General features: G+C 38.5%; 1 protein-coding gene across 1 annotated transcript in view; it reads right to left on the bottom strand.

Annotated features, from left to right (window-relative positions):
- Positions 1 to 3,655: 3,655 nt before the first annotated feature.
- Positions 3,656 to 26,139, bottom strand: part of kcnh1b (potassium voltage-gated channel, subfamily H (eag-related), member 1b) — a 37,270-nt gene continuing 14,786 nt past the window's right edge. Inside the window, exons 8-11 of the mRNA XM_067259134.1 lie at positions 25,442 to 25,641; positions 24,329 to 24,581; positions 12,679 to 12,875; positions 3,656 to 4,618 (exon numbers count right to left, since the gene is read on the bottom strand). Coding sequence (XP_067115235.1) covers positions 3,770 to 4,618; positions 12,679 to 12,875; positions 24,329 to 24,581; positions 25,442 to 25,641 — 1,499 coding nt within the window. The 3' untranslated portion in view covers positions 3,656 to 3,769. The remainder of the gene's footprint in view (positions 4,619 to 12,678; positions 12,876 to 24,328; positions 24,582 to 25,441; positions 25,642 to 26,139) is intronic.

Genomic DNA, 26,139 nt, shown 5'->3' on the forward strand with positions numbered 1-26,139 from the left:
TATGGTAGCTATGTTGAAGTCTAAAACTAAAAAGGTATAACTTTAAAGTTATAAACCGGATCATTTCTTGAACAATGCAAAACTGTCGAGTTGGTGATGTCGTGGATGGGATGCAGTTTTAAAGCATTAGACAGTCTAGGACTAGGTGATACATGAGGCATGTCATGGATTTAGACAACATGGGTAAAGATCATGTAGTTTATAAATTGAGTTGCACATTGAGATTGCTTTCTACCATAGATTTTCCCCCCACAGAGGAACTGTATGGTAATGAAACAAAAGGTGTATCTTTATTAAAGTATTTGACACTACATAAACACAATATTTACTAATAGGTTATTGTTAAAAATGAATGCTGCTGTTGTTTGTGTTGAAAAACAGGTTTGTCTGTGTTTTTACATCAGTACGCCGTTTCCTTTATTATTATTCCCCATTGTACAGCTGCATCCCTGTAGATGTCCTTATACAGCCTGAGGGCCATTCATTTTATTATGCAATTCTCTGTATTCAACTGTGAAGAAGTGAATTTATTTTCTCGTTCAGAACAAATGGAGTAAATGAGAGTGATTTGTCACAGCTGTGGCACAAGGCGTAGGGAGGGTTGTGAAGGAGGAGAGTGGACAAACAGTCCAACATTCCCATCTCTAGCCCCTCTGTTGTCTCTAGTCCACTTCATAACACATGTTTTTTTCCTGTTTCCTTTTTTCCTTTTTCCTGTTCTTTCCTGAACCTGGCATCAAGGGCTAATTAAGGGACATTAGAAAATGCAGATAATATGCCCCAGGTGGTGATGTTCTCTGTCAAAATCTGTTCATTTCGATTTCCGCAGACAAAGTTGTCCTTGTCATCCTCTTTGTCCTTATGGTTTTTCCCCAATCTCTTTGTCTCCATGCTTGGAGAACCAACATGCAGTACTTGTATTTGTCATCCGTTGGTTTAATACAGTTGGTTGACAGTTTTGTTGGGCAGGTTTAATTATTCTAAATATGTTTTAATGTTGGTACACAGTGTTTTGGCGTTATCATCTTCAAAAGAAATTATGGTAGACATATGCAGTCCATATACATTTACAGTTTATTAACCTCAGTTTATGGTTATAAATTGTCGTTAAGAAGTTTTTTCTTTTTTACCTTTCATTTTGTATTGACTTGGTAGGCCGTGTTTTCAGTTCTTGCAAGCATTGGAGCAAGGATTTGGTTGGTATACCTTAATTTCATGTCTTAATATCATGCCAATGTTTGTATTTTCCCACCTGCCTGAGTTCCATGTCTTATTAATTCAGAGATTGGTTGTTGTCTTTGCCATAGTTAAATATTTCAGATTAATCAAGCATTCAAAAGACGAATGTGTCTCGACAGCGGTAATGTGATTAGAGGCCCTATCAGAGAAAACAAACCACTCTAATGACTATGGTTCGAAGGGGATTCAAAGTCCCCTCACACCATACTTACAGTGGGGCCAGACATATTTATTTCCTAGACCTCACATTCACAACCTACATGTGCAGGCTTGCTTTTCTTAGTCACGTCAAATTCCTCGAATGTAATCCAGTTACACCAAATGTAAATTATTATTTTAGGTTAAAAACTTTTCTAGTGTACTGTGCAATTAAGAAATAGAGAAGTTGTGATTCATCGCGTCATGTCATTCCGTGGTGCCAGACCACCATAGAACAAGATCAAGAATGGAATGCAATGTGTAATATCAACCTATAAAATCTGGGTTAAAAAAGCAAGCTTTTTTGGTTACCTACATTAGTCCCTTGTTATGCAAGCAAACTCAGTTAAAAGGTCAGGTCTTTGTAAACATGTTATGAAGTTAACTTATTTTAATGCCTATGCCACATTTGGAACTGTATTAATGAAATAAATGTAAGTGAATAAAAGTATAAAATCATTTAATATTGACTTTTTGTTGTTTTTTTAAAAATTATATAGCTGTGCTTGCCAGAAATACTATTTTCAGGCAATAAATGAATGTAGTAACATTTACAGTACATAAGTGTTTAGATTATTTTCATTCTTTTTCCAAACCTTATTCCATGTCAGTGCATACACAATATTAGTACAGTTTTAAGGTCAAATACAAACAATGGCATGCCTCAATGCAGACACAAAAACTGAATAATCTAAAAGTAGAAAGGACAGTAGATACTGGAGTCTTAAGCAAATCATATATATTTTGTAATAGTGTGGCACTGGTGTATGAAGCAACACATAGTCAAATTTGTTTTCATGTTATTACATCTGACCCAGGAAAGTCAGATGCATCTCAAGCATGGACTATAGTGAAAAAGTGCAACAGTGTGATATTTACATTAGTTTGCTTGTACAGCATAGTCGGGAAATGCCACATAGAAGTAATAATTTAACTGTATCCATTAAAATTGTAATATAAAGATGCAACATAAATGTAATTGCACATTACATCAGTATGATATCACACTTATATGCTCACAGTTTCAAAGTGAAGACAAATTCATGTTATTTTTAATATGAATTTACATATTAAGGTGGCTGGTATTCTGAAACTGCTGACTTACGAGTTGAAGAAGCCAAGGTGTTCTCCAAAAACGAATAATCACTGAAAAGAGACCAATGGTGCAAATAACAAGCAAATCTTTTTATGATACAAATGTTTTGTGCAAAGGTTGCTTTTACTATAATATCAAACATACGAACGTTAGTGATCTGAGATTGAGAAAAGTATAACAAAACAAAACCAACATACTGTACCTAAACCAGTTTAAAGCTGGACACTTTGATATAGCTGTGTATTTTTGGTATCACATGAAAACATTGTTTAGATTTACCACCAATACAGTTGAAATATACATATATAAAATATGTTTTTCTTCAGCCTGTCCTTTCATATCATAGATGGATTTCAAATGTACTTTGATTCAATTTCAATGTAACCAACTTAACCCCATTCCTGGGCTTTCTCACTCTGCAATGTAGAAAGCATGGTAAAAAACGTCTGCAACCCAGTTCTGAAGGCAAGGGTCAATCTAAAAACACAAGGGTAATGCGAGTCCTTACAAGGATTGTAAACAGCCACACAGCCCAACGTCACTTAACGCGGAAATGTAAATTACACTTTTTTTTTATACACTTTTTTTTAAATACCAGATTCTATCCACAGGAATTTCCTGCTTGACCTTTGACGAAGTGATTTCCAAACCTTTGTATTAAAAAAGTGAACAATGTCCAACATAATGTATTTACCAAGAAGGAAAACTGATTCATGTATTGGCATTACCACTTTAGAATAGGGCTGCCCACTTGAATAGGGTAACATTAATATTAATATACAGGACAGGCCTTACAGTTAAAAGTCTTTACTTTACCTAATTTAACTCAACGGTTGAAATAAAATCAATTATATGTAATTGATTTTTATTGCTGATAAATGAGAAATATAATTACATAATGTTAGTCATTCTAACAAATTGAATGAAAACATGTAAATGTAACCATTTTATATAGTATTATTTTAACCTTTTAAAAAGGAGACCCATAGAATTGTAAATGTACCTCAAAGTGCAGATCTCAACATGTGCATTTCCAGCTAGTGATCATAAGAAATGTGATCATAACTACACAAAGCATCATTGAATTTACTGTATCTGCAAAACAATGCACATTTTCTTCCTTTTCTCACACCAATGTGCAACATGTGACACAATGGCCAAATGTCTAGATACATTTACTTGTTCCAAGTTCCATGGACTGATAATACATGCATATTACATGCATTTACATGCATATTACGAGAAGCTGTCATCTTTATCTGAATCAGGTGATGCTGGTCTAGATATTTCAAAAAAGGAACCAGAACTCTTTCTTGATTTGAGCAATCGAAGCATTTCGGCCAACTGGGTTTCAAGTGTAGCCATCCGGCCATTTAGAGATCGAATATCTCCCCTAAGTTCCTGCTTGAGCTCCAAGAAAGAGGCATGCATGGTTTGTTCAGGTATTGGACAAAAGACTTGCTTTGCTTCCGACTGTACAGGGCTTCTCTCCTGTGGTGTACGGGCATCGCCCACATTGTCCAGACGCAGGTCACTCTTAGTGATGCCACTGTCACAAGAGTCCGTTTTCTTGAGGGACATCTCATCATGGGACTTAGTCCTATCTGGTAGTGTCTCCATTGACTCTGCTTTGGAAACACTGCTCCACGATTCCGCTTTTACAACAGATTCCTTGAAACGCCCCCAGCCTTTAGCCTTTGGCGGCTCAGCAGACTTGCAACCAACAAGATTGCCATTCTGGATGGCAGGGGCATGAAGGATGACTCTGCTAGACGTTCTTGAGGAAGTGGATGCAGATGTGGAAGAAGCTGTTGGAGTGGCAGGGCTTTCTGTCACCATGATTATGCTAGTTGAGGCCAAAACTTCCGGTACCCTTGTTTGTTCCAGAATGATGGTACCTTTCTCCACATCAGATTCCCCTTGGCTGGCCCTCTCAGCAGCCAGACGAGCCTCTTTTTGTTGCCGGAATCGCTGGAACAGGCGACGAACTGGGTGGTCCGGGGGTAAGTTTAGTGGGGCCTCATTCTTCCTCTTGAGCATCTCCTCTTCTTCGCGTTTTACATCACTGATCTTTCGGAAAACAATCTGTGGCAAGAGAACAAGCAGTCAGTACTGTGAATACTGTAGATGCATTCTAATCTCTGAATTTGCATAGTAATAAGTATTCAATATGTAATGATAGTTATAGTACTTTAGAGGTATTCTTTTCACACGCTGACCTTATGCTGAATGCAAAGGTCATCAACAAGACGCAATGTCCCCTAGCCTTTAAAATGTCATTAGCTCAGAATAAACAAACCGAAAAACGCAGAAAACATATCTCTCTGAGATATTAATCTCAGGATGTGGTCACTGTTTATGTTGAGATACTGACCATTAAAAGGAGCACTGCAAACAGACATGAACATTATTTTCTCAAAGCCTGAACAGATAGGCTGTCCCCTAGTTTGGTTCTGTCAGCTATAATCAAATAATTCTGCACTTTATAGTACAGAATGGCATCCTTTGAAATAGTTTGATATGGGAACCTAGGTGGTGATGTAATGTCCCCAGGAAAAGGTCAAACTATGTAGGGGCAGCAGTACACCATCCATGTTAGGACAGAATCAGATATCAGACATGGCACAGAGCCACAGTACACTGCAACCCCCGCAATTTTAATTATGTCAGAATCTCCCCTGTAGAGTCTACATTACACCAACATGCACCAATCGTACCTGTCACATGTCAGAAACGTGTATGTTAATCATACAAATTTGAGTCTAAGAAGAAGACATGTTTTTGTAAGTTTCACTGTAAGATTTACTCCCAGCCTTCTGTAGCTACCTTGCTAGCAACCACGCAAACCTATTTGTGTCGTTTGACAACTGACAAACGGACATTTTTGTTAAATAATAAATGAGAATCATGACTGACCAAACATAGGAAAACATACAAATCATAATTGGCTAGCGAACTGTTGTAGTTCACAATTGCCTTAACAATAAGAATTGTAAAACTTGATATCCCCAAATACATTAATATCTATTATACCATGGTCTGGGTGAATACTCGATTCTGATTGGCTGCAGGGGTGTCCATTATCGGGTGATAACGGACACCTACTAGGTAATTGCAGCAAAACTGCACAAAGCCTGTACAAAGTGTCTGAAAGAAGTAACCATAACAACAGGGACGGAGGCAAAGCCTCCATATACAATTTTGAAAGACTTTAACAAGCTAACTTGTATTTACAACAATGAGTGACTTCAATATTTATTTTAACCTATTTGAAAATTTTTACTTTTCTGAATGTAGTGTGTCAGTGTCACGTAACCGCTCATCTCACATCCCATTCACTATTCACCTCGCTAGTCAATCCACTGCAGACAGGCTGCGGCCAACACGACAGTACAGTAGCAGCAACTCTACACATGGCCGATTATTTTCTTCATAAAAATCTTGATTTTATTTTGGGACAATGACATGGCTTGATAGCTGGCTAGTCATGTTGTTAAACATACTGTCAAATTATAATTACTGTTTGGAGAAAATGTAAACTTTGATGCAGTCATCTCACATCCATTTGCTATTCAACTCGCTCCACAGGCTGCGGCCGTACTAATATGGCTAGTATACTTTGTTCGTGAAAATCTTGATACTGATTTTGGGACAGTGACATGGCTGGTTAGCTAGAAAATCTTATTGTCAAACATGCTGTAAAATTATATTTACTGTTTGTCAACCGTACACAATGTTATTGCCTCTGAATCTTGCTAGCATAACGTTAGCTTTCGGGTTAATAGCTCAGCCAAGGGAAAGCCGGTGTTGGTTCTATGAGCTGAGCGGACTATAAAATATCAGAGTTGGCTAACGTTAAAAAACTTTAGATTTATTTTCCAAACGCCTGAAAACATAAATTAATGTTTGTAAAAAAAAAAATTGTTGGCAAGTGACCATGGTATAAGCGGGATAATGGCCTACGGAAGCAACCGTCCTCCAACATTGTCCATTATCAGGTGATATTGGACACCTCATCGGGCCTTATCCCTTACTCAAACCAGTCTTTTTATATAGACTGCGTCCGAACAAATCAAATGCCAGTATGAGTAAGCAATGAAGCATTTTTGCAAGCATGATGGATACTGCTATTGAAATGCATATACTCTCAGCTGAGAATGAATAATCCTGTTTCTAGTCTGTGATTATAATGGAAACTTCTCTCATGACTGTCTGACTTTGTGTTATTCTAGTACAGGTGTGACTGATTCTGTCTGATTAAATTTTTGTCTCATTAATGATAGCAAGTCCATACCACACATTGTCTGATGTCTTGATATGGAGAAATTTAAAATAAAAGCTCTATTTTTTGGAGAGTACACCATACATTTACTTTCAAAGAAATATCTATCAATACCATTCAGATTGTCATGTTTACCAAAATATTGGATAGAATGCTGATTTGTCAGTGGTAGCCTAGTTATATTAAAGACGCAATATCTCAAGTTATTTACACCCTGATCTGTACTTCCAAGGACTTTTGTCTTTTTAAAGTCTTATTGCATATTTTAATTGTCAGCTGGATGGTAGCTACAGCTGTAAACGGTGTGCCAAAAAGTCTAACAGATGCCTCCCACTTTAAGGGATTAATGATAGATCACTTCACAAATATGGATGTGAAATGATGTCTGCCTAAAATGGAGAGATGTTAGACTCGTGATTATTTTACAATATAATAATTTAGCTACTGTACAGCCACGTCAAATCGTTTTGTTTAAAATGTTAAGTACTGTAAAGTAACTAAAACATTACAAAAAGAGTTTTGGAAAACTTTGATTATTTTTAGACTAATCAGAAATAATCAGAATCATATCTGCCCAAATAAGATCCTCTGGAATTGTACAATTCTATTAGCCTGTTCTTACTTGGCAAAAAAAAAAACTACTTTGTCCCTTAAACTTATTTAGTTTTTGCCCCATGTTAGACTCTCATGTTAGACATTCTTATTCAAACCTATTGCCTTCAAGTGCCAATTATACTTGCTATAAAGTTCAGGTACAGTAGATGTGATTTCTGCGGTCTATTCCACCAAAAGCAGTCATTGTCTAATGTACATTCAGTCTCAGCTCCGTTCCAGATGCATACAATGTCCTGCAGCATAAATTACATTTAAGTATGCATGAAGGACAGTCCTGGGAGCTACCAGTCAGCTATTACCAAGTTGTGGAAAGGACTAATACACTGCTTCACACAGTGTGTAATAGCCGTTAAATATAGATGGTGTTGACATAGAAGGTCAATAAGTTGAGTATAGCTGCTTAAGTGCACCCATGGTTCCGTATACTGTGCTGCGGTACAGACCACAGGGCTACTATATATATTAGCAGTCGGCTCCTTTTTGTTGGTAATAGCGCTGTTCGGTGTCATGTTTACGTCACATCATACAGAAGATTTTGCAAAGGGATCATCCTGGCATCTACAGTTTCATCAGTATCTGTATTTTTGAGGTTCTAGGGATTTTCATTTAGCTACCTGACCTGGTGAAATTGAATTGTGACAGTGGTGCTACAAAGAAAAATCCATTGCATGGGGTGACAGGATGGAGCCTGGTCCAGTACTGATAGTCTTTTCAGGACATAAACCGTTGATGATAATCAATCAAAAAGGAAGAAGGATAAGAAATCTACTGAATCTGGCTATTATTTATCCAAACCACTGACCATATAAATGTCAACCAAATGATTCCACATACCGTATTTCTTCAAATAAACGCCGCCCTTGAATAAACGCCGCCCTTGAATAAACGCCGCACCAAAAACATCTGAAAACTGTTATTTCATTGGTTAAATTCAACCCCAGTATTTATTACACATGTACATATCTTTCTGTTTGAAAGCTAACGTGTATGAACATTAAGGCATGCTGCTTCAGAATTCTACACAATGTAGAACACCTGTATTTGAGACAGTTGTACTACCAATGCACACCTAATTGATAGCCAATGAGAAAGGGAGTTGCCGCACTCATAGACAAACAAAGAATAGACAAGGAGATCAGCGGTAGTAAATGAAACCTGCGTTTTTAGCAGCATGATTCATTTGTTACAATGCCAGTAACGAAGTTGTCTGTGGCTGCACTGCAGCTACAATTCACGAGATCACCCTTACTAATTAAACGCCGCCCTCAAATAAACGCCGCCCTCGAATACACGCTGCACCAAAAATGAACGTTATTTGAAGAAATACAGTATTGACAACAAAGACCACCACCATTTTGTGTTGGTTGGGGTTAGAACAGGGATATGGCTGGTTGATTAGAACCTATCAAACTCTTATTGTAATGAGAGATTAAAAAAAAAAATCCTTTAACTAATATGAAATTCAAAGAGAAACATCTGCTGAAACTGCCCAAAGTCTTGTTTTACGTAATCTATAAGCAGCAGGGGAAAGCGTCTGTAAGACCAAACACTGTGTCTGCTCAGGCAAGTCAGGGTCATTTCTCACACTGAAAACCATTATTGCACAGTGAGGCAGAACGAGACACATGCAGTGGGCTTGGTTTCAAATCGATTTGTGGGGAAGAGGCAGAGAGGGGGGTGGTGATACAATGACAGAGAAATAAACAGTAGAGAAATAAAATATGAAGATGATGAGAAGGAAAGAGAGACAAATGGCAGACAGAATACTCAAGCATGGGATCACCTGTAAAGAAAGTTTCAGAAAATTTAAATATGGTATAGCATGCAATGGTACATGTCACTATCGTTCTGTTTTCCAGCTGCAAGACCACAATGCACCAACCATTACTTGGTTGTCTATCCCATTTGGCTCTTCTTCGTAAAAAATGTATGTAGCATTTTCCTTATAACCCTTGGGAAATAGTCATGGGTTATTAATCAGTACTTTGACCCTTTTTGTAAAGTGTGATATACGGTACTGTATATAGTATTACTATTCAAGGGCGTAGGTTTGGTTTTAACATTGGTAGGGACAAATCTTTTTATAACCCGGTTTGCTAACCCTATAACACTACCCCTGTTCTGCAAATCATTGGTGGAGATGTTCCAATGGTCTCAAGGCATTGGTAGGGATATTTCCCTACTGTCCCCTCCTAAACCTATGCCTTACAGTATGTGAATGATGGTATACACGGTGCTTTGCAAGACAAATGTAATAATAATACATGCAATTTGTATTGGGGTTTTCTAGATACTCAAATCTAGCATTCGAAAGTCGGCACCACAGCGTAACTTTGCATTTATGTGACAAGCTCTGGTGAAAAGGGGCTGTTGTCGGCCACGGTAATTTCTAAATTGTTTAGAGATTATGGAAGTGCAGATTGTAAACTTCCAAATGATAGGTCATAGGTTACATTGAAATCTGAAAATAGTTGATGAAGATACGCATATCTGAATGTTGGTAAACCTGGAATGCTGGAATGAATCAGGGTGTTTTTGTGTTAAATATGAAGTGCTGAGCGCCGGTGTTGGGCCGAAATCTCACTCCCCCCCATAATTCCACTCCCCTACGCGTGAACGCGCGCACTGCCTTCCTAGCGTATTGCTATGTGTAGATTAGCGAACCGAGGCTATTTTTACAAGTAAAATAGGCAGTAGGCTATTTTATTCCTGTTTCTTTAAAATATAAGTTATGTTGCGCTGCACTTGAGAGCCGATACGATTTGTATGTCGTGCTACATGTATAATCGGAATGATTCTCTCACGAAAATGGACGTAATGTTGAGCTGCACTTGAGAAACACTGTTGATGTTGAGCTACACTGTCATTTTATCGGAATGAGGTCATATGTGAATTATGTTGTAGTTGCGACTGCTGTTATGTCACTGTCTGGTTAAAGCGAGCATCCTTGGTATTCATTTGTACGAATCACTTTTAGTAGAACTATTCACTTCTGATTCTTGATTACGTTGAACTTGCTATTATAGGCTACTTACTAAATGTATGCCAATTGTAATAGAATCGTCTGGTAAATGAGACTTTAGACTATATATATAGCCTATGTTGAAGCGAACAATCATTAGAAGGGGGATGGGATATGCACCTTCCAAACAGCCTGAAAGATATATTTATAATTTACCTGGTCAAACAAAGAAAAATGTATCCTGTGCACAATAGGATAGGCATCTACTAGGATAGGCATCTCTAGGATAACTGGATCTAACAGACTTTTGGATAGTAAAAGTATTGCAGTAAAACCTGCACGCTTTTGTGTTAGTCTTGAATGTTAACGCACATTGACTAACTTGGTTGTGATTGGCCAGTGAGCCCAGTCCTGGAAAAGCATGTAGCACTTGTCATGCATACTCAGAATGATGGGCACAATGAGGGCCGGTAAAAAGACAGACTGGGCCGGTAAAAACTTTATGGAATTTTCAACGGCCCACAGAGATTAGTTTCGGTATGCCCCAGGGCCACTACACCACTGGGGTGGAGTGGGTGGCTGAAGTTAGTAATGGTTTTGAAGGAGAGGTAAAGCTGAGTCTCGTCAGTATAGCAGTGGAAACCATGACAGCAGAGGATTTGTCCAAGAGGAAAGATGAAAAGGACAAAGCGGAGGGGACCAAGCACTGAACCCTGTGGGACAACATGGGTGATTGTGGTGGAAGATTTGCAATTGTTAACATAGATATATTGATGTTTGTCAGAGAGATATGAGTTGAGCCAGGATAGGGCGGTGTTGGTTACGCAGAGGGGGTGCATGGTATCAAAAGGCACCACTAAGGTAAAGGAGGATGATGATGGTGAGGAAGCCAGAGGCAGCAGAGAGAAGTATGTCATTGGTGATTTTTAGAAGGGCGGTTTGACAAATTATATATCTCAACTATTAGAGACACACTACACTACATTTGCACTATTAAGTACTGTCAACCTAAAGACCCTGCCCAGCAACGTAGCTGCAATATTTTTGTCAAAGTTGTGCTTTTATATCCTCACGTCCACCAAAGGGCATGGTTCAATATTAATATATTTATTAATATAGACGTTTTCCCTCTTCAGTCAGTGACAGTAATAAACCTGTCAATTTCACCCTTAGTTAATTTCAAGGTGTATGAAGAAGGGGATGGCCTATTGATGTGGAGGAAGGCCCTAGAACCTTGACCTGTCAACCAGGTCATGCTAACCCCAACCAACAGGAAACCTTCATGGGAGAACCTGCTCATTAGGAACAATGACAGCCAACCCTAATACCAACCAATTACAATTACCAGAAGAAAAGGGCACCATGGCCTTTTGTGAAACCTGTGCCATACCTCACAGCAGGTTTCAGCATTAACCAAATCAACCCAGTGTTTACCTAAGCTAACAAGTAGGGGGGATCAGTGCCTGCGTGAAAGTAAAGAGGCTTAAGCGCTGTAGGCTTTTCTGTGCTGGACGAAGCAATAAACTTAATGAAACCTTAGTGAGGACCTACGGTTCATGCTCCATGGCTAATTGTGAATATCAAGACAGAATTATTTCCTATAAAATGTGCTATTAAAATGAGTCATCATCTTTGCCAACTTGACTGTAAGGGTCTTTACTCCTAGCCTGGCTCTGCCCGCCTACGTACTTCCTCTCAATTTTCATTGTGCTTCTGTACTGCGTCTGGGCTTGAGGTATATTGGTCAGATGTCTGCGGTAAACTTTTTACCCGCCTTCAAGGAAGTTAACGCTTGTCAATGGATTGAGCCCAGACTCTATGTACAAATGCAATGTACGAGAGTCTGGTTAGGACCAGGCTACTTTACTCCTACTTCATTCTGATGAAAGTGAAGTACTTAAACGAGGCTGAAGCTCCTCTTGATGAAAAAATACTATTTTGTGCAGCAGCAGCTCCCTTAAACAACCAATCTCTACTGAATGCTGACAAAGAAAATAAATGTCAAGCAATTTATAAAGGAATATAAAAATCTCTACAGTGGGTTTTCAATTTAACTTCACCAATTATGCTGACTTCAAGGACAAGAAAAAGAGTATGCTCAATTTTCTTCATTAAAACGGCCTATAAAAATACATGAACATACATCCCAGAAACCTCCTTACCCTCAAACTCACTCTATGTTCCACACCACACAATATGGAAAACCATATTTAATCTGTCTACCTATCAGGTTGGAGAACTTACTTGAAAGGAAAGGAAACTTTGAGGTAAACTGGAGATGCTTACCCTCTTCCTAAGGTTATAGGTCAGCAGCAGGTTGCGAGAGAAGTGGTTTGAGAAGGCTGTGTAGAACTCCAGCACTTTCTGCAGGGCATCGCGTTTGATGACGTGCAGGTCACAGTAGGTCAACGCCCTCACGTTGGCACATGCCTGGGCAAGGGTCACCTCTTTCCAGAATATATCCCCAAACACATCCCCCTTTCCTGTGCAGGTTCAATTATAAGCAAAGAAAGGAAGAGAGAAGGAAAAAAGGGTTGATAAGGTTCAGAGAACAATTTGCGTTCCTCTATAGTGATATAAATCTCCTAGGCCCTGTGACACTCCTTCCTGCAGCCAATCACGATTGGTGTGAAGATAGGTGTTCAAGGTCACACGTTCCATAATAGAGAATGCAGTGTGGCATATATTTAGGGATAAGAGAAATACAGTAACAGCATGAAAACGTTTTTATTACCCTAAGTGCATTGCAGTCCGATATTTATATCCTAGAGAATATATAATAAACTAGAGAGGGTACAATTTCTGGGGAAATTGTAGGGTGTGCTTGCTTGCGTCGGTTGCACAGGGGTCCGTTTTTTAATGACATTTTTACAACTGATATTTCTGTATTTTATATAAAATTGCATACTTATTATTTATAAAGATTACATAGATTTAAAAGCATTTTTTTTTTTTGCTGCTCATTTACAACTGAAAATACGAGTGAAGTGTAGAATGAAATAGATGTCTTCTCATTTCCCCTGCAGGAGGCAGCCTCATCGTTAAATCAAAACGAATACATTTGGCAGACCGGTGTAAAAATTGACCTAATCTCTATGACTTAAACGTCCTTTTAAGTTTTTCCCTTCTCGTGATATTTTAAGGCATTTAGCCTACTCATATTGCATTCATTCATGAATAAAGAACCTCCTTTGAAGATTATTCTACGACGTTACCGGCAGTAGAAGATGGAATCGCGATTCAAACAGTACCATCTTTTAACTGAAAATATGCCCCCAAAAACGTAAATAAGCTTGACATTTATTTAGTGGAAAATCGCTTTCATAAAAAGCTCACTGGTAGCGATCATTGTCAGTAACAACGCAAAATGCGATATAGCCCTGTGTGGAGAAGCTGCCCCGGTAAATTGTACTACTACGGTACAGTACTAGACTACTGCTGTGTTCGTCTCGGTAGCGATTGCGTTGCTTGAATTGGATTTAACGTTCCGTTGTACGGTTTAGGCTGAAATTAATTATTTTCATGAACAGATTGACAAAGTTTAGGCTGTGGCAATGAAGTTCAGGTTAGTAGTTAGATAGACTTTTGATTTAAGTAAGGGGAGTGCCGAACATGTTCTGTCGCCGTTTGACTTCCTAAACAGCTGTGTAGATGTTTTTGTAGTGTCTCGCGTAGGCTACAGCGTTGCAGTGATACACTGGATTGAAACCACAGGTAATGATAATTTCACCCACAAATCGTTTACTAATGTCAGAATAAATCCTACAACGAAAATGTATATGTGAGGAATGTTTATTTTAACGATTGAAAACAGATACATCATAGACCACTGTAGTATGTGTTGCCCGGGCAACACAGGCTAATGTCATGATGCTAATACTTCAGTGAAATAGTAGACTACTGTTTCCGAAAGTAGATGTACGTCCTTAATAATATCAGCTTATATTGTACATTACACATCACAATTGTGTGTCATATCACAAAGTAAAATGAGTAAATAGTTATCACCCTGGCCTCTTTGCTTGTGGCGTTTCTGCAGCTGCCTTGCAGTAAAGCTATAGTTAGCCTAGCTATCCCCCAAGTTAACAGAGGCGAAACGAATGTTCTGCCAAAGGTAGTCACGCGTGTTTTCGTGACGTAGTGACGTTAGTAACGTCAGTGACTGTGGCTAGCAAATTAGCCACCGTTAGCTTCACTTTTCGCCACAAAAACTTAACTTGAGCCTAAACCAGGCAACGGAACGTAAATCCCAATAGAAGCAACTCAGTCGCTACCAAGACGAAACTTTTGACACCTAGGTTGTCTATGTAGGCCAAATATTGACTGAGTTTTAGGGGGGCAAAAAGAAATAATAATGGAGTCAGGTGGCTGAGCGGTGAGCGAGTCGGACTAGTAATCCGAAGGTTGCCAGTTCGATTCCCGGTCATGCCAACTGACGTTGTGTCCTTGGGCAAGGCACTTCACCCTACTTGCCTCGGGGGAATGTCCCTGTACTTACTGTAAGTCGCTCTGAATAAGAGCGTCTGCTAAATGACTAAATGTAAATAAAAATAATAATGCTAATAAAAAAAATATATATGTGAGAGAACAAAGGTTGTGCCCTTGCCGAAGGCAAAGCACACCCAATAATGAACTTTGGTATGTTTTTTTCTGTAGTAAATCCAAGATAATTAAGAAGTCCAGTTGAAATACACTGCTAAAGATTCAAGGATCTTTGAAATTGAACATGCAATTGTATGGCTGGGTGTCCCCCTGCCCCCACCTCTCATATGCTAAAATATGGAGTTGTTGGACGGAGTCTCTTCTTGATGGGTCTCACATTGTGTAACTTACTGTTGCATTGCTAGTCATATGTTGATATGATGTGGTCTGATTGGTTGTTCTTGTGTATAAACGGAATTGTGAAGCATTGTTCTGTGGATCGCCTGAAACCTTCTACCCAGCTCTGGCTTGTCCTTCTCCTTGCTCACCTCTTGCTTTTTCTCTCTGATTTACAATAATCATGGTAGAGTAGGGAAGATTTAAAGCCTTCATTTTGTAAAATGTTTGCCTTGTAATTGATTTCATTAATTTGCAATGTTATTATTGGGTGTGCTTTGCCTTCGGCAAGGGCACAACCTTTGTTCTCTCACATATATTTTTTATTAGCATTATTATTTGTATTTATTTTTGCATTTAGCATTTTTTTTTTATGCTTTTAAATCTATGTAATCTTTATAAATAATAAGTATGCATTTTTATATAAAATACAGAAATATCAGTTGTAAAAATGTCATTAAAAAACGGACCCCTGTGCAACCGACGCAAGCAAGCACACCCTACAATTTCCCCAGAAATTGTACCCTCTCTAGTTATGTTTATTTCATTTACTTTACTTTGACCATTCTTGCTCTGATTTAACCCATAGTCAAATAACTGTAATTCCATTGGTATTTACATAATTTGGTTCATGTTAATACACTGTTCAGATTCCCATCTTGCTTTAAACCATAGGGGAATTAGTTTTTGTTGTTTGGCCAATATTTAACCCCCTACACAATACTTGAAGTCTTCTATTGAGCTTTCTCCTTCGATTTACGGGGCCCTTTTTAATGGACTTTAATTAAACATTTATGGCATTGTAATAGTTTATCTTGAGATACTGGTGGAAACAGTGTTACACTTTCAGATTGACCAGTTTGTTTAAGAAAACAAATGCATGAAGATTAGGATGGAAAGTCACAATTAGTTAACACTAATTGCACTCAATAATGTCATAGGCCAACTCCTGCAATTATTTAAAAAAAGAAGAAACAAAAACACCTTTGCTAAGCTTTTTTTTTGGAAAGGATTAGAGATAACACTCTAGTCACGACTTTTAATATTCATCTCAATTTACAAATGAAATGTAGCTCTGCCACTTCCATCTGAGGATTGGATAATGAAATGCATGTGAAGGCTTAGCTCAAGGTTTGGAGTTACAGTACAGACTGGTGATATTTTATGACACAGTACAGCCTGTGACAGAGCTGTGACAGAACACACCAGTAGGCAAAATAAAGCAAAAAAAAAAAGGTTTTGAAGTAAGCTTTAAAAATCAAGTGGACCTCATTTGAGAGACTTGGTCCTGGGCTGGAGATGATTTGATACTGATGTGAACAATGTGTGGAAGCCTTTCAGCAACAGCTGGCCAATTTTACAAAAGACAAATTTCTTTAATGACAACTAACCCCCATGGGGAGTGAATATCAGCCTGACTGAGGATTATCCGCAATGTGGTATATCTTCCCTGTCATTGCTCTTGCTAGAGTGCAATCCAAATATTTACCCGTCGTGGAGGAAAAGAAGCGGCATCTACAGGTCGAGACCCTTAATAGAAGCCCTCTTCCCTTGACAATTTAGAGGGATAAAATTATCAACAATCTCATAAGCAAACAAAATGTTGCTTTTGGGCATTGTAAACCAATTATCCCATTTTGTCACGGTGACCTAAAACAGTGCTCATCTTGATACGGAAAACCAATCAAGCCTTCAGAGATTTGACATATGTTCTGATCTTCTGCACAAAATGCAACCTTTACGTAGACAATGTGGAGAGTACAGTACATATTTTCATCAGTGTGCAGTACTGTTGTTGTGTGTTTTGTTTGGTCAACATATTCATGTACTTTATGTACTCTACTGTAACAATATTTCTGAAAAAATCGAGCAGGTTATATCATTAGAAAAGAATAGTTACTGTAAAATTACAGTCTGTTGGTTCAAACAGAGTAACATTTTATGAACCATGTGTGTGGCATACGGTGACAGAATTGGGTTTTTATACATGATTGTATAGTTTTGAATGAAGTGATTCATTTTGCAAAAGATTGGAGGTGTTCTGCTACCTGTGTGTCTGGTTGTGTGAATCGTGTGTTGTGTTATAACAAAGTGAGCCCTGTTTTCAAAATTGTGCTTGAGCAATCGGAAAAAACTGTACTAGCAATTTATAAACATAATGACCTATTTAAAAGTTATTGGTTGAATGTCATCTTTTTTATAAATAAAGTAATTGAGACCAAGTGTTCTCCATCACATAATATATTTTTCAAAAAGAGTGATGCTGGGAAAATATTATGCCCTCACAAATTATTTAGGTTCTTCCAATTAAGGTGAGTACTGTATACATATGTATGAGACTTGCTCCAGTGCCTTTCTCTCACCATTTTCAGCTTTCATTTTTAAAATAGTTTATAACTTCAAATGAATGCCCTCAGGGACTCCCAGACATTGCCAGGATTTTGTATAGCATGCGAGTATATGAAAGACTTAATGTCTAAAAATAGTTTGCTTAATGAGGGGCCTGGAGCATTCGTCTTCAACATATTGTCATATTTGGGTGTGCTTTGCCTTCGGCAAGGGCACAACCTTTGTTCTCTCACATATTTATTAGTGTGTTTGCTGCAAGCAAAAACACTATTGTTATTCTGCATACTTATTATTATTATTATTATTGATTTATTTTCTCCCACTTTTTTCCGTCGCCTACTCTTTTCACACCGTTTAAGCTAGAAACACCGTTCAGACTTCATTTACATTTATTCATTTAGCAGACGCTTTATCCAAAGCGACTTCCAAGAGACAGCTTTACAAAGTGCATAGGTCACTGATCATAACAACAAGATAGCCAAAAAACATCGCGAGTAGCCAAAACATGAAGCACACATTGTAAGTAAGTGCCAAAGGGAAGAACCATAAGAGCATGTAGTTAAACAAGTTACAATTAAACAACATGAACCGCTATAAGTGCAAGTGTACCTGTGGAAAAAAGCAAGCAACAGTAATAAAAACAATATATCACAGCGAGAACAAACATTTTAATCAGTTACCACTAACCACAAGAGCAACAAGTCTCTAAGCAAGAGTCATTGTGATCCTTGAGGAAACTAACATCGGGTCAAGCGAACCATTCCTAAGTACCGTTGTACTACCGGAACAAGTGCGTCTTGAGCCTTTTCTTGAAGGTGGAGAGACAGTCAGTATCTCTGATGGAGGTGGGGAGTTGATTCCACAACTGGGGGGCCAGACAGGAGAAGAGCTTGTGTTGGGACCGGGCGGTCTTGAGCGGTGGGACCACCAGGCGGTTGTCTGAAGAAGACCGTAGGTGACGGGTGGGGGTGTAAGGCTGCAGGAGAGACTTGATGTAGACGGGTGCAGTCCCGTTCACTGCTCGGAAGGTCAATACCAGGGTCTTGAATCTGATACAGGCCATGATAGGTAGCCAGTGGAGAGAGATGAGGAGCGGGGTAACATGGGAGCATCTGGGTAGATTGTAGACCAGGCATTTGATAAAGTCTGAACTGCTCTAGTGTGCTATTACTTTTCTCATTGATAACTTTTAAAGTTTTTAAGGTATTAAAGTTTAAAGTGCTAAAAAAAATGAATGGGTTTCAATGGTTCAGAATGTTCAAGTCAAATTCAATTGTGACGTCATGCACTGACAGACCTGTTTCTCACCGCGTCAGTTTTTGACACGGTTTAACACTTTCCTGCCTGAATATGCAGACTTTTTCAAATAATATACCTGAACTGTTTATACCATTTTGAAGACAAGATTTAGGGCTTTCTAATGATGTAAATATTTATATGATCATGTTAGGCGAATCATCCTTTATCAAGACGATTTCACGGAGCCATTCTGACTAAAATCTTCTCCGTCTGCATTACATTTTTAGAAAACCTCATTTTTAACCACTTTCACTACAAGATAGAGGATGTTAGAGAGTATGAAATGTGCGTACGTTTGTCGTGAATTCAGAACAGCAGACAGATTTAAGATAGACTATTTTGTTTAAAAGTTATGACCACTGAAGTGATGAGTGGGATAACGCAATTCCAAGCTAGCGCGATGGCTCTCCATGACTAAAAACGGTTCTACTTTTTTCCACAATCGACCAAATTGGCCAAACAAGGTATGTACATTGAGCTTAAAGTGTACATAATCTAGCTATATTAGTTTCACAGAAATTTGCAAAAATCGAGGCTCAACACTGTCATAGCCGACTGTCACGAACAGTTAAACCGGGGTCACGAAAGGTTTACTGCAGCTGGCATTACTACGAACAAAAGCTTCGTAACTGAAAAGTTTTTACTTTTAGTTGACGATATTGAACACAGACGTTAAGAAACTTGTCTTTACTCTAAATATCTTCTCCGTTTTCAATTTGAAGCAGTAAATCTAACACATTAGGAATTCTCCCACGACATCCGCTCGCTCTGCTTTGACAAATATGTTTTCTCAGTCCACCATACATTAGACGAGCTAATTTTCGAGCACTTTCAATACAAGATACAGGCCATGTTAGAGTTGATATATATATATACATAAATTGTGTGGGCAATGTAGAACAGCAGACAGATTTGAAATATGATCTTTTGTTTTAAAGTTCTGGTCATTCTAGTGACGAGTGCTTACAACTCTAGCTACGACTGTCATCATACAGTACTGTACTAGCTGCCATAGAACGGCGAAACTAGCTACGTCTATCGTTCGTTACCTACAAACAAATGCTTCGTAACAGTATTTACTTTTTATCGGCGATATTGACAACAGAGGTTGAGGAACTTGTCTTTAATCAAAAGATCGTCTCCGTTTTCAATTTGAAGCAGTATCTACCTTACTGTAGGAAATCTCCCATTGCATCCTCTCTACCTTCTTCGGCTAAAGATGGACGACAATGACGATGCATGCATAATTCACGCCTACGGTGTTAATACAGTCTGTAAAAATACCACTTTGACACACTTGCAAGAAATGATCCGCTGGCTAGATGTAGCATGATCTTATTTACCACCCACAATAGTTCTGCTTTTTTGCAGCAGCAGCATTCTGAGTTAGAGTAGATAGCTTTGCCAGTTGCACAACAAAGTCACATAATGTGACAAAATGAATTAAAAAAACTCACCAGGGACAACGACAACATCGGCAACCCTGCACTATGGATTATTATTTTGATGTCATCTTTAAATTAATTGTCTGAACAGGACTGGTTGTGCAGGCACACATGATTAGTTTCTCCTTCATCTTGAACCTAAAACCTAGATTCTAGGTTAGAAATGTTGACAATGACCAACAGTTGCTACGTTACAAGAAACAAGGAACCAATCCGATTGGCCAACGCTCTTCACTGTTCCACTGTTCAAACTTTTTTCTGTTTCTACATCTTTCAATTATTAATACTTTTCAGAATGGGTTTTATTCGCTAAGAAACATCACACAGACAAGGAATTTACTGTGGCAGGAAGGTGCACACATTAAACATATAATAATCTTAAATAAGAAGTTTACAAGTCTAACTAATACTAAGGTTTAAAAATGTAAAAGGTTTAGAATGAAATAAAATGGCTCTAACAACGCTTTAACATTTATGAAATTAAATAAGATACCCTTTTCATCACTCTTTTTTCTCCTTTTTCAACCGTGAGAAAATATTGCAATGCATAACAATGACAGATATACTTTTAACACTGTCTCACCATTTTGGTTTCAAAGCAACACTTTTTTTCACCTTCATACTGCTGACATACTTTTGTCTGCTATGATATTGATAACTGTTATGCAATATACTCTTCATCACTATATTTGCTCATTTTTTTAACTTCAAACTTTTTTCTGTTTCTCAATCTTTCATTCTTTAATACTTTTAACTAGTGGTGGACCGTTATCGGCGTTAACGCGCTGCGTTAACCCGAGACTCTTATCGGGCGGTAAAAGAAATATCGCCGTTAATCTATTCTCAAAGTTGGGTTGGAAGCTGGGTCTGTACTACGCAAGCTATAATGACTTTCACCTTGATATTTTAGCGCGGATGTATACCTTGCCTAATTGCACTGTAGAGGGCGAGAACGAGTCTTTGAATCTGTGTGTATGCCTTGTGTATGAAATTATCACATCAAACGTAACGTGCTAACATGGATGCAGCTATGAAGCCGCCTGGTTTGCTTCAGGGAAAATGTATTTTTAAGAAGCTTCCCAATGGAAACCTCGACAAAACTAAGGTTGTTTGCACCTTGTGCTATGCGGAATTAGTTTACTGTAGGAGTTCTTCCAGTCTCAAATACCACCTAAACGCAAAGCTTCCCTTAGCTAATGCGGAAGATGCCGGGCCAAGCACTGATGTAGAGCAGGGGAAGAGTCGTCGTCAAACTACTGTTTGAGTGCAACCGAGGCAAACCCGTCAGCACAGCTCTATCAGCCAAGCTAACTAATCTAATAAACAGTTAATAAACACAAGTACATCTTATTGAACATAATTTATTTTCATCACCAATTATATAGAACAGCTTTCTCAAGCAGTTTGTGATGCATTTTGGAAACAGGAGATGAGCCCCTGGTCTAATGCGCCACCTGGCTTGAGAAACCCGTTCTCAAAGACTTACTTTTAGTCATTATTTGGGTAGCACACATATTCTGAATGCCTTCGGTGGAATTCAAATGAGCCATTTTAATCTAGATTAACGCCAAGATTACAGTGAGATTAATCTAGATTAAAAAAAATAATCTATGCCCACCACTACTTTTAACGATTAAAAATGTATGAAATTCAATAAAATACTCTTTTCATCACTTTTCCATTCTCCATTTTCAATAGTAAGAAAATATTGCAATGCATAACAATGACAGATATACTTAACACTTTTTCTCACCATTTTGTTTTTAAAGCACATACCTCTTTTAAATTTTTGTAAAACCTTCTTCACTATTCAAGCCATCAAAACAATCGTTTCATCTGCTTTCAGCAAACACACACATTTTCTTCAGGAAATGTACCTTTCTAGTTTTTTATTATTGTTTATTTTCGCCCCCCTAAGGATCAGTCAATATTTGGACTACATACACAACGGCGGTGTCAAAAGGTTCGTCTTGGTAGCGATTGCGTTGGTTGTATTTTTATTTACGTTCCGTTGCATGGTTTAAGTAGAAATTGCGTTTTTGTGGTGAAAAGTGAAGCTAACGGTGGCTAATTTGCTAGCCACAGTCACTGACGTTACTAATGTCACTAACGTCACGAAAACACGCGTGACTACCTTTAGCAGAACATTCGTTTCGCATCTGTTAACTTGGGGGATAGCTAGGCTAACTATAGCTTTACTGCAAGGCAGCTGCAGGAACGCCACAAGCAAAGAGGCCAGGGTGATAAATATTTACTCATTTTACTTTGTGATGTGAAACACAATTATGAAATGTAATTTACAATATTAGCTGATATTATTAAGGAAGTAGGCCCACATCTACTTTTGGAAACGGTAGCTAGTCTACTATTTCACTGAAGCATTAGCATCATGACATTAGCCTCTGTTGATCGGGTAACATACTACAGTGGTCTATGATGCATCTGTTTTCAATCTTTAAAATAAATATTCCTCACAAATACATGTTCGTTGTAGGATTTATTATGACATTACATTACAAGTAAACGATTTGTGGGTGAAATTATCATTACTTGTGGTTTCAAACCAGTGTTGCTCACTGCAACGCTGTAGCCTACGCGAGACACTACAAAAACATCTACACAGCTGTAGCCTACAGCTGTGTAGGAAGTCAAACGGCGACAGAACATGTTCGGCACTCCCCTTACTTAAATCAAAAGTCTATCTAACTGCTAACCTTAACTTCATTGCCACAGCCTAAACTTTGTCAATCTGTTCATGAAAATAATTAATTTCAGCCTAAACCGTACAACGGAACGTTAAATCCAATTCAACCAACGCAATCGCTACCAAGACGAACACAGCAGTAGTCTAGTACTGTACTGTAGTAGTACAATTTACCGGGGCAGCTTCTCCACACAGGGCTATATCGCACTTTGCGTTGTTACTGACAATGATCGCTACCAGTGAGCTTTTTATGAAAGCGATTTTCCACTAAATAAATGTCAAGCTTATTTACGTTTTTGGGGGCATATTTTCAGTTAAAAGATGGTACTGTTTGAATCGCGATTCAATCTTCTACTGCCGGTAACGTCGTAGAATAATCTTCAAAGGGGGTTCTTTATTCCAGAATGAATGCAATATGAGTAGGCTAAATGCCTTAAAATATCACGAGAAGGGAAAAACTTAAAAGGACGTTTTCGTAATAGAGATTAGGTCAATTTTTACACCGGTCTGCCAAATTTATTCGTTTTGATTCAACGATGAGGATGCCTTTTGCAGGGGAAATGAGAAGATGTATTTCATTCTACACTTCACTCGTATTTTCAGTTGTAAATGAGCAGCAAAAAAATGCTTTTAAATCTATGTAATCTTTATAAATAATAAGTATGCATTTTTATATAAAATATACAGAAATATCAGTTTTAAAAATGTCATTCAAAAACGGACCCCTGTACAACCGACGCAAGCAAGCACACCCTACAATTTCCCCAGAAATTGTACCCTCTCTAGTTCTTTCTTCTAATGCATGTTGCTGGACTCGTGTTCCTTCATTTGAAAATTCATGTAATTTCTGCGTAAGGTGTCAAGCTAACACAATGTTGATGTATAAACCCACTTAAAGGGGTAAGACTCAGGTAAACCAAATCAGTGAAGTAGCCCCAGAAATGCTCTTGGAAACACTCTCTTGTGATGTATATATTGTGTACACTTTCCATTAACTATGATAAGGAATGGTAACACTTAAGAGTACTTGAAAGTGGTATACATACAGTAGGCATGTACTATATAAAGGATGTCATAGATCATTCCCAACATCTGTAACTGAATGCTGTCAACATTCATTACAGCTTTTATGTGTTATCCGTCTCATTAAAATTGGTTCTGTCTGTGGAACAGTAAGTGAATTTGTCACTTTTCAATTGCCTCTGGTACGAAAAAGCTTTATGTACAGTATGCTTATGTGCAGCATACCCCATCAAATAAAGTGTCACCGAAATAATTATATCTGTGCATGCTGACATGTCATGCCACAAAAGTATCTCACCTAAAATGGCCACCACCTCGTCATCTTGGATGACCTCCAAAGACCCAGAAACCACGAAGCAAAGGCTGTCTACGCTTTCACCAGCATGGTAAATCAGGTCTCCTGGGGCGCTGTGGATCGTCTGGAACTCCATGGCCAAAGCCCTGAGGCACCCATCGCTGGCCAGCCGGAAGGCCGGGTGCTCTTTAAATACCTTTCTGTTGAGGTGGACGCAAATATCCGCTCGCATGTCCTTGGGACAGATTTGCAGCACCTGGAGAATCAAAGGTCACAACTGATGTACATAGTAAATCCCTGTCTAGTTAGATGCCATTAGTGTTGCCATTATCTTCTTTTTGTTAGAATGTTTTGCATTATTATACATTAATACAATAAAACGTGTTAGTTGATTTTTTCATTTCTTTGTTGAACAAAGTAATGAAACTTGAAAAAGGTTAGTGCTCACTTAGGCCTTGTTGTATAAAAAATGTATGTAAAAAAAAAAAAAATGGCTTGCTGTTTCCATTGATCTTCTGAAGTCTTTGACCCATCAGCATCCCTCAACTCTTGGTATCTTATTAGCTGACACGTAAATTGTTGACTTAAATGAAATGTGGTTACTTTTTGATGTGGCTAGTAAATACAGACTGTTCCTTGATTCTAACCACCAAAGGGAGTCAGGTGGATGAGCGGTTCGAGAATCGGGCTAGTAACCAGAAGGTCGCTGGTCCGATTCCCGGCAGTGCCACATGACGTTGCGTCCTTGGGAAAGGCACTTCACCCTACTTGCCTCGGGGGAATGTCCCTGTACTTACTGTAAGTCGCTCTGGATAAGAGCGTCTGCTAAATGACTAAATGTATTGTAAATGTAAAATACTGTAGAACTATGCACTTCTGATGATTGATCTGCTGCTGCAATACATGTACATCGCTTTGGCTAAAAGTGTCTGCTACATAAATAAAATGTAAATGACTGGTATTCATCAAGGGTCTGAGGTAGCATCAACTCATCATGCCCCTGCTACTAAGGCTACTAATTGGCTGTAAGTATGGATTAAAAAAGCATATTTCTCCTGGCTAAATCACATGGAAAATCAGAAATAATGAGAAACCAGTGGTCAACACACAACGTACCTTATCAGTATCTATGCCTCTGGACATGGACCAAGTGGAGACTATGTAGTCCATGACTCGTTCACTGAGGCCCTTGGGCACCTGGTAGAGTTTAAGGAAGTCACGGACACTGTTGAGCATCTCGTGATAACGGTTCGTGTTGGCGTACATCTGCTGGAAGATGGTGGTGACGTTACCAAAAATAGTGGCATACAAGAGTGCTGGAAAAAGAGAGAGGACGATAAATAGCCATGTAGAACTCAGAAAGTGGCCCAACATTTATTTTGAACGGTAATAAGACCTTCATTGAGATATAAATAGGCCTGCAACACCCCTTCCAACAAAAGCAGTTTTTGGTATGTCGCTTAGGATTAAAGCATCTGCTAAAGAGATGAATATAAAATGTACTCTCTCAAGCAAGTTCAGTGTGCATCATATGTCATAGTGGTTTCATCATACAATAATTGAACATTGGTAGTCAGTCACAGACAACCATGAGAACAATATTTTACATGTATCACTACTGAGGACTCCAGCCTCATTGTTAAAAATCTCAAAAGCCCTGATGCGTGGTCTTTCCTGTGGTTATAATGGATTTTGCTAGATGGTCTGTGAAAATGTATCGTCCGGTGCCCTTACACCCCATTGACTGCTGCTCAGCCATCAGCCATCGCTCACTCTACCTCTCAAAATCACAGCCAGGCCAATCAATACCACAG

This window comes from Osmerus mordax, chromosome 21, assembly GCF_038355195.1.
Source record: "Osmerus mordax isolate fOsmMor3 chromosome 21, fOsmMor3.pri, whole genome shotgun sequence".
NCBI lineage: Eukaryota > Metazoa > Chordata > Actinopteri > Osmeriformes > Osmeridae > Osmerus > Osmerus mordax.